General features: G+C 47.5%; 1 protein-coding gene across 1 annotated transcript; it reads right to left on the bottom strand.

Moving 5' to 3' along the window:
* Positions 1 to 607: 607 nt before the first annotated feature.
* On the bottom strand, positions 608 to 8,127 carry LOC120844189 (solute carrier family 22 member 6-like). Its single transcript, XM_040215836.1, has 2 exons — positions 7,471 to 8,127; positions 608 to 733 (listed from the first exon to the last, which is right to left on the bottom strand). The coding sequence occupies exons 1-2, from the start codon at positions 8,125 to 8,127 to the stop codon at positions 608 to 610; spliced, it is 783 nt and encodes a 260-aa protein (XP_040071770.1).
* Between the last annotated feature and the right edge of the window lie 2,223 nt (positions 8,128 to 10,350).

Here is a 10,350-nt window from a genome sequence, read left to right on the forward strand (position 1 = left end):
ACGCTAGCGCTGCGCACCGCTGTCGGATAGAGTTCGACGGTGAACACAAACATTGTTGGGAACGCCACGTCCACCAGGAAGGCGATCGGCACCGCGACTTTCGCGAACGCCAGCTCCATCCTCAGAGCCACCAATACCGCCAGTGACGTAATCAGCACCGAGAACCCCAGCATGTATCGACATCGGCTTCCGGCGGCCGTAGCCCCTCAGGACAAAGTAGTGGACGGTCTGAGTGAACATGATTGCGATACCGATCATAATGTAGAAGTTGACGGCACCGCCTCCGAACGATGAAAATGACACACCAACCACCGAAAACGATGAGCGACTAGGAACGCAACAGGGGCGAGCTAACAATGTTGAAGATGGTGGGCCAGGCGGTGAACCCGTCACGCGAGACGGCGCTCTCCTTGACCCTGAAATACGCTGAGCGTACATTAAACAGGACCTTGAGTCCGTTCTTCCTAGCCGCCCAGAAGATAACCGCTCGGCATCCTTGAACTTCCACGAAGTGGTCAGCCAGCGCGAAGACTCGTCCGTCAGGTGGTAGGTCGGCAGCAGCAGTAGAGGGGCGATATCACAACAAGCTGCATGGCCGACCAGTGCATCAAGGTCGTGACTTAGGGCCGAGCACCACCGTACCCAGCCCCAGGGGCACGCAGATGTTAAGCATGCAGAAGAGCATCTGGCGATCTTGCGGAGCCACCTCGAAGAGCAGCACGGTGCTGATAGCCTGGGGGAATACGGGCACCGTGTCGGAAGTTCTTCAACGTTCCTGAGGTACGGCACTTCGATGCTCTCAACATACCAATAGGCCATTCCGAAAATACGCAGCGCCTATCATCGTCTTTTCGAAGTACTATATGGCAATTCGATGTACGAAGCGTGACGGAGAACAACCGAATAGGATTTTAAAACGAAAAAAAAAAGCCAAGAAAAAAACAAGACGATAACAAATTAGGGTACGTTTCGGCTTTTCGATCTGTTTTTTACGTCTTTTTTCATCTCGCAGTGGTAAGCTAGAGGAATAAAACTCCTTCCAGGACGTACAAAACGCTCGAACCGGCTCGAACATACATCGGAAGTGTTCCACAATTCCCCGCGCGATGCAATATGGGAACGACGAGAGGCGTTGCGGGAGTTTTCGGGAAGGTACCTTCTGAGTCATCCTTGAACCCGTTCAGCCAGTGATAAGGACGAGCGTGTCACATGCCCCAGTGGTAAACCTGACTTGCACTGCTGCGCGTGTACCTCGTGCACCACATATTTCGCACAACCGAATTTGTTTTTCTCGGCAAGAACAAGGAATGACTATTAGTAAGGTTCGATGACATCAAGTGCGAGACATGGATACAGTTTGAGCCTGCGCTACGGTCGCCTTCTCATGCCATTTTACAGGTGAGAAAGATCGAGAAAACCTTCATAATATTTATGTTCTGACGCTGAACACTAGTGAGAAGTAATTCTTGTCGTTTTTAGTTTTAGTTAAAGGGATTGTCCGGTCGAAACCGGAAGTACTTAAGTTTTTGCGCTCCTTACGTCGAGGGAGCCTTCATGTGGACAGACAACATTTTTATTTTGATATATGATATGCCGTTATTAACTAAACCTTTCATGAGCGTATGTACGAAACTGCACCCCGAATTTCGCCAGAGTCAATGGCTGACATCCGTAGGTGCTGCGTGACGTCACAAAACGCAAAGGTTTGTCGGATGGTCGGGATAACAAGCGTTGGTCGATGGATGTCTTGTATTTTGTTTCGAATTATATAGCCTCTTAGGCAAATGGTTCTCAAATGGGGGTCCGCGAAGGCCTTCTAGGGGTCCGCGAAGCCCTGCCTCTTCAGTCAAGCCCGGCAATAGACCGATGTCACCAAGCGAACTGCGCAGGCGTGCGCATTCCGGAAGTGGTGCCGCCGCCATGCTACTTGTAGTCATCCCTTCCCAGCTTCCCGGCTACATATGGCTGCGCGTACGTACATCATCATAGATTATCATTTGGCACGCCCGGTATCACCTTGATTCTCTTGCATGTTTTTACTTCATAAGATTGTGTTGTTTGTGATGCCTTACTTTCCTCAGCAAGTGCAGAAAAGCAGTTTCAGTCCTCTTATCGCTTTAGAATCGCTTTGTCGTCTGCTTCGTCGCCGTCTGCTTCTTCGTCTTCGTGAACACGTAAGCCCACTGCCGTTCACGGGGTAATCCCACTGCGGCCGCGGAAAAAACAAAATAAAAAAACAACGGCGCCACTACTCGAGCATTCCGACTCCTCGGACGTCTCGATTACCTTGCGAACAAGTGAAACTCTAGTGCAATAGCAAAGAACAAGAAAATTCGAGTAACCATCGGCTCGGTGTAGCACCACGGAACAGCATCAAATGTGATGAAAAACTGAGCTTGGTGGTGCTCAGTCTTGTGCATAACGTTTAATCAGCCATCAAGTAAGAGGAGCTAAATAGACTTTCTCGGTCAGCGATAGTTTTCTAAAAGTTGTTTCATTCTGGTTGACAGCCTGTGCGACAGAGTACAGATGAACAGCGGGAGAAGCCTGCACACAAAGGACTGATCTACAGAAAGGCCATGCCTGACGCGCCGTAATAATTGGCATCAATCAAAAAGAAGCAACCATGCCAAATACCTGAAAGCTTGGGGTGGAAATGATTTTTCGTGCAGTTTCTATTCAGTTTTATTTCGTTTGCGCAAAATCCGAACGCTAACAGTCGCGCCGACAGGGAAAGCTTTTTTCTGCGGTTTCGACTGGTGCTAGTGCAGAATGGATCAGTAACACCAGCCTAATAGACCATCACAAAATGGATGATGTTCGTTTGTTACATTTTTGGCGGTAAGTACGTGTTGCACTTCTAAATCGCATTATGTAATCTTTTCGCGTTGGTATGACAAAAAAAAATGAAGGCTGCTTCCGAAAAAAAGTTGTTTTATATCAAGTGGTGCATATCGGGAATCGCTGCTCTTTTTTAGTGATTGTCCTGATCTTTTCAAGCACAGTTGTGCTTGAAACATGTCGTCGCAATAGCAGTTATAACCACCAAAATACACCGAGTAAGAAGTGTATTAAAAACGGCCTCCGCAAAGCAGTGCGCAGGTCCTATTTGAGATAGACCAACGAATAGGCCGCTACGGAGCGAATGGTATGAGAGATTCCAGCTTACGGAACACTTCGGCACGCTGTATGTCTCGTGCCCTGTAATCTTACATATTTTAGCTGACGTGCAATAATTGAACAAATTAGAAAGCAAATCGCGAAACAAATCGTAAAACGCTATTTTTCCTGCAGCTCTGTCCGGTTCTGTCGACCTTTCTTTGCCATGCTTCTTTCTTGCGCGAAGACATAATATCCGAGGCCTTTTTGCCTGGTGCTGCTATTATAGATCGGTAGCATACAACATGGGAAGCCACCGATTGAAAAAAATGAGTCAACACCTGGCTAAGAGTCTCGTGCTAACCCGAATATTTACAAACGCCGGGCGTACAATGCGCGCCGATGCGGCCGGAAAACTGGGGAGAACTACAGGTACCAGAATGCACCGCAGTAGCGCTGGCGTCGCGCAGCTCCTCGTGAGATCGGTCTATTAAAGTTGTCTTTGTTTAGGTCGAAAAGAAATGTTTCAGTTTTCGGGCGAGTTTGTTCGTGTGAACGTCAATAAGAGAGGTCTACTTCACACTAGCCCTTAGTTATATCCATTTATTAATTAAATGATTATTATATTTGACCTATACCTTTTCTCTCCTCTCACCTCCATCATCTCCGCCGATCCACGAGGGGTCCGCGAAGCATCGATGGCTGAGAAAAACTGTCCTAGGCTGTACTCTACTGAAATAAGGTTCTTTTATTGCAGTTCCCAAGCATGTGCAAAAAAGTCACGTCTTTTAGCGGGATATTACTCGAAAACAGTCATAATGTTTTGAGCGGACGTATGCCATTTCGCGCAAACACAACTGCGACGGCCACCGATCGAATCAGGAGCGCTTGCAAAGCAAAGGATGCAGATTTCGCCTCTGAAGCGGCAACTACACGAAGCGATATCTGGGTACACGTATCGGCGGAGGAACTGGATCGATGATGAGACTGTGGGTCTTTCCCTCAGAGGCGATGACCGCGGGTCGAAGGCAACCGGTGAATCGTTCAAATGCATGTCGTCACTTGACTTGTACGTGCTCAATGAATCGTAGCCACGCTCTTATTGCACATGCGGGTCAAACAAAATTTGGCTGCACGCGTGCTAAATACAACTTCTGGTGTTGTTTCCAGGTGGTCTAGCTGTTGGTTTCGGTTTCGCTGCATAAAGAAATTGATTGATCCGATCTGGGCAAGGGGTGGATGGACGTAGTTCAATATCGTTGGCACAGCATCACACCTCAGCTTACGAGCCTTCTGCCCGCTGAACACAGCTCGTAGCTCTCTTCTGTGAGATGATTGCTGCATAAGCGGGATCTCGACCTTGATGGAAACAAAGTCCCTACGCACGGCGACGATCCATTTTGCTCGTCACTGCACGTCTCACGGAAAAGTGTGGAACGTCACGTCTTGGCTCGCATGTGCTGCCCGGTGGCTGTGGCACCCAACCGCGCAGCAAAAATCTCACCCAACCACGAAACAAGTCGAGCACAACAACAAAAACTAAGCACGCCGAGGCGTTCACTTGCAGGTAAACGACGAGACAGAAATGCTCGCGTTGTGTTGTGTGACGTCAGCGCTCCAATGTTGCCACTGAAAACAGCGTTTACGCTAGAGTGCGATTGGAGCAGTATAAATTCAATTACTCATGCAGAGGTGCATATAAAATTCAGATATTGCACGTGCGATGCGTCTCGAGGCAAGGACAACGATATTCAATTGTTTTCTCGAATACCAAATTTCACCGAACAATCCCTTTAACTCGCATTGAACGTATTGCGTCAATGGTTCAACTTTTCTGTTTTTAAGAACTAACTGGCGAAGGCAAACTTTTTATTAAATCCAGACATGACAGGAAACAACTACAACAATTATGTGACTGAATAATTCCGTCGAATAATTGTGGTAGTTGTTCCTTGTCATGTCAGGATGAAAAGAAACTGAAAACAAATTTGTCTTCGGGCGTTCGTTCTGGAAAACAAAAAAAGTCATACAATTGACGTTTTCGGCGTCTCTAAACCACTTTCAACTCTTACATCGTCTTCTGAGTCACGTGCTCAGTGACGTATTTCCGGGTGCACTGAGCGCAAGAACCCTTGGGTTCTTTTCCATAGCCTACAGCGCGCGCGTCCTCTGCTTGCGATTCACGTGGTAACCTTGAAGGTTGGTCTGAGCGGTGTGGAGAGGGGCAAAACGAGGGGAGGGAAGGAGGCGAAAAGCTTTCTTTTTCGGAAGGAAGTCCGACTGGCATAGTAGGCAGGGGACGAATAGGCAAAGGAAAAGTCAACAGGAATAGAAATGCTCAGGGAGGAATAGGTTTTGTTTTTCACCTCAGGGGTAGATTGCGCCACTAAAACTAAATATTGTACAGCTGTGTCGATGATATAAAGTTATTGACTTATTTACACACGTTGAAAGAATATTTATAAAATATAGTATTTGATTGAGCACATAATGGCGCATCTTGCTAACTTATTACATTGCACTCGGGTTTGCGTCATGCCTTATTTGCCATTGCCGCCACCCCACGGCTGCAAATCGCGAAATATTCCCGTTATTTGCTTTGATATTACGCTTCGTAATATGGATACAGTAGACTCTCACTAATTAAAACTCCAGGAAGCCACAAATTTTGTTTCATTTATCAGAAATTCATTTAAATAATATACAAACTACTATTATAATTTTCCGTACGAATGGCTTCACATACGGAACAGATCGCTGATGATTTCCTCTACATGGGCCTACTGATCATGAGCAGGTATGCCAGACATAAAACAATCGTGAAATGCTTGACATAAGTTTATTTATTCCTCAAAAATGCTGTTTATAGTGGTTAGTTTAGACAGCGCATGACGACTGAAAACGAAATTTCGGTTTGTTCATTGGGCCAATATGTTGTCGAATGTGGACTATTAAGCCGGGGACACATGAGTGATGGAAATGGGCACCGAGTGGCAGTTTTCAGAGAAACTTTCGCTTATGCCGTAACGTGGACCTATTCCGTGCTGCCAGGCAACAGCGTCCGCGCAAGTTGCTATGTGAATTTCTGCGTGGTGCCCGTTTTCTTAACTCATGTGTGCACTGCTTGAGCCCGGTGAGTGCGCTTCTTACTGAGCAGCAGTGTGCTGTGAAGAAGTAACACACCCTGAAATAAGGCTCGTTCACACTGCCCCGTTTTCTTACGTTACGTTACAAAAAGTCACCGGGAAATCTGTGCTCCGTATTAAGCGTGGCCACCAATTCAAGGAGATAGCCTGGCACGCGACATTCGAGACACAAATGTTTCGGTGGCTTAGACGTAACGTAAGAAATCGCTGCTGTGTGAAAAGTAGAACCGAGCTCAACTTCTTACGTTAGGTTACGACGAGCCTTGTGTCCTTGGTTGCCAGGGTAACTCATCATCCCAGCTCGTCGTCACCGAAACATTCGTGTCTCGACTGTCGCGTGCCAGGCTATCTTCTTCAATTGGTAGCCAAGCTTCGTACGAAGCACAGATTTTCCGGTGACTTTTCCTAACGTAAAGTAACGCAACGTTAGAAAACGGTGCTGTGTGAACCAGCCTATACGCGTTGTGGGCGTTGTCTGTCTGCAGTGCAACCTTGCTCGGAAATAAGAGCACCCAACGGGGCCGCGGGTATAGAAAGTATGAATTAAACGAAAACACCGTTTCAACTAAGCGCTGATGAATTCATTAAAAACATAGCGGGACAAACCAAATTTTAAAATTTGTTTAAATTAACCGGATGTACGAAATAGCCAAGTTTGAATTATCGTGAGACAACTGTATTTCAAAGATTGAGGTGGGTTTTCCGCGCCATTTTTGGAAGATAAAGCTTGTAAAAAATTAAAAACTGCAAACTCTTTCGGGGTCAAAATTATTGCAAGGCCCCTTTAACCGCACAATAATATGTCGAAACAAAACAACTCGCGAATTTTTCGGAAGCGCCTTGTAATAATAGTTTCGGGGACCGCGGCATTAGAAACCTGTCGGTCATTTTGCTACCTTGTGTTTATATACGAATATTGAGCAAAGACATATTAGTTAGACGGTGTTGTGTGGTGTGTGCCACGCCCTGGCATAGCGTAACTTTCAGTGCGTTCTCGTCTTCCTTTTGTGTGTAAATTCAGTTGCCAGTCTGCGCTTGCGTGTCGTGCATGTTTCTTTCCTTTGTCCTTGTGATCAAATTCAAACGATCTGAGCCAAAATACTGGGAAGCGATATATCTTTGTCTTTTTGTGCGCTGTACTGTTCACCTGCCTTCATCGATTGAAATAAAAAAACACGTTATAAGAATATTATCTAAAAACGGAACCGAGCACCCCGTCACCAACCTGAAACGTGGTGATCGATCCAGACGTCAGAAGCTGCAGCACCGGAAATTCGAAGAGTGTATTCACCAGGGATGTGACCACCCCAGACAAGGCCAGGCCGAACAGGGTTAGGCCGAGTACTGCGCTGCGCCCACAGTTGTCGGCCGCTGAGCCCATGACGGGCAGGAGCACCGATCCGCTGTGTAAGTACACGAGCCGGAGCGCCCGGAGCAGCCACTTCCTGTCGCAGACGAGGCTGAAATCCTTCACGACGGTGGTGCCAACCTCGCTGTCATAGTTCCAGCGGTCGCAGCTGACCTCGGTCTTGTTGTCCGCGGGCGTTGGCATCGGCGGTTCGTAGTGGGTGCAGCTGCTGAATCGTCCGTCCACGTCCTTGAAGATGCTCGTGTTCTTCCACTCGCCCGTGGACAAGCCGGCGTACTCGTCGGGGGGCTTGCACCAATGGGCCACAGGACGCGACATGACGAGGAGCGTCTGGCTGTGAACTGCATTCATAAAGAACGAGACGATAGAGCAGAGCAGCGCCATCCTCTGGAACTGGCCATAGCCGTAGACGTGGATGTCCTCTTCAGTGGAAGGAACTCTTGGCGACTCGCTGCGGATTTTGGCCAACTCGGTGTTTCGGTTGGCGAGCTTGTTGGCCTTCAGGCTCGCCATTCTTTTGAAAGGGGAACTTCGGCGACTTTAACGCAACCGTCTTTTTCGCCAAATATCCGTAGATTGCAGCCGATGGAACGTACAGGGAGTATTCACTGGCGGCCATAGCTGTGTGCGCGAATGCTGAGCGCGTGCTGATGGCGCGCTTCCACAGTTCTTTTGCAACGTGCATTCCGCACCATCAAGAGTGCCGGTCTTAGCAGCCTATTGATGTGAGCTTGTTCAGAGCATGCGCTCTAAACAGCACCCACAAATATAGCGTACAGTGAATGCTCGTCGATATAGTTGAGACACGAAGAATGAGCCTTCGCGTGCGCTCGTGCAAACCTCCTCGCATTTCTTTTTATCGACGATGATGATCTTGAGGTATGACGTACACATTCTACTTGCGTTTTTGTTTCCATAATTTAAATGTGTTTATTAGATCACATTCAGTGTATGAAAAAGACACCAACAGTGACCGCAAAACGCATTGACGCCCGCAAGTTTCTAATGTTCTTGAGCCACAAAAGCACTTAAACCAAAAACTTGAACCACAAAAAAAAGCCTACTCTGCAGAATGACACTTCAGATATCCTGGTGTGTAAAATTATTGTTCTAAGTTATTTGAAGCTTTATCTGAAATCTCAGGAAAACGGTTTTGCGTTCCCCATGAAGTCCATTTCGCAACGCGACGCTGCTTTTGCTCGCACGCCTTTCGGATCAATAAAGTCTATTTACTGGACGCCATATTTGTGGGTGCTGTTTAGAGCGCATGCTCAGAATGTGCTCGCATTAATAGGCTGCTAGACCAACAACCTTGACGGTGTGGAGTGCACGTTCCAAAATAACTGTGGAAGTTCGTCATCAGCACGCGCTCAGCAATCGCGCACACAGCTATGGCCGCCAGTGAATACGCCCTATAGCGTGGAGAATTTCGTTTTCTGACTTCCACAATTGAACACGTAAGTGATGACGTCACGACAGGGAACTGTGCATAAGAACATAGGGTAAGGGAAAGGGGGAAGAAAGCTGACGGAATGATTAAAGGGCAACTCTGCTTCATTGTTGATATTTAGAAAACTATGTAGCCCTCTTCAGCATCATATTGGAAGACCCCATGTTACATATTGCGATCTAATTCCGTCCATATATTTAATAAACTGGCCAGCAAACCTTCAAGTGAGCCAAGTCGCCGAAATCTGCCAACTCTGGCGTGCGACGTGAGGCGCAATCGTCAGCGCAGTCAATGCGACGGAGTTGGAGCGGCCAACGTTGAGCCACTACATCAGAGGCATGACTACGTCATTCTCACGTTCTGTTTGTTTTTATTTCTCAGAGCGAGATTGAACGATTACGTCATGAGTTTCTCCTCCCGGTGTCGGCTGAACGGCGTCCACCTGACCACCGTAACGCGGATGCGCTAGTTTGCGCTGCCCTACGCGCTTATCGGTCTGTTTCTTCACTCCCCTTCTACTCTTTCGTCTTCGCCCCTTCCCCCTCTCCCCCGGGGTCATCACCGTCCACGCCATGCGAAGCGACCTGCCAGCGTCGTGTGTCCTGTCCCTCGCCCCCCCCCCCCCCCCCGAACGTCACAAGACCACGTGGTTCGACGTGACGTGGCCATTCCTCTGACGACACGAGACCAATGTTGCCTGACGCAACTGAAGTTTCGGTTTCGGTATGAGCTGATGTTTAAATTAAGATTCCAGAAATATATTTCACATTTTGCGAATCCGAAGACGTAGAGCTGTTTAGTAGTGTTCTGTGAAATGGAATCACATGTAAGCCTAAATTTTTCGGAATTGAGCGGAGCTGCCCTTTAATTAAGAGGAGATAAGAAAAACTCTCCCCTCCAGCATCCCGTCTGCTTTCCCCTCTGCGTCTTTCCTTGCCCTACGTTCTTAGCCTGTAACTATGATCATGATCATGCCATTCATTATTGCAAACAAAGGTAACTGTTCAAGAAATACTTTATTGGAAGGCAAATGCTATACATGATTTCTTTCAATGTCTGCACCAGACGTGCAGGCTGTCTTCGCATCTTGGCCAGCACTAGTCCGAATAGTCAGCGGGATCTAGAAAAAAATCAATTCCATAAGCACTAATAATAAAAACAGGTTATGTGAGAAACTTACCATCCTGTCGAACATCTCCGGCTTTTGACTGCAGCTTTTTTAGTTTCTCTCCAGCGTGGCACAGCTTTGTTTGCACACTCAACATCTGCTATCACTGCCCCTGAAA

The sequence above is a fragment of the Ixodes scapularis genome, unplaced genomic scaffold, assembly GCF_016920785.2.
Source record: "Ixodes scapularis isolate PalLabHiFi unplaced genomic scaffold, ASM1692078v2 PGA_scaffold6__148_contigs__length_123643588, whole genome shotgun sequence".
Classification (NCBI taxonomy): Eukaryota; Metazoa; Arthropoda; class Arachnida; order Ixodida; family Ixodidae; genus Ixodes; species Ixodes scapularis.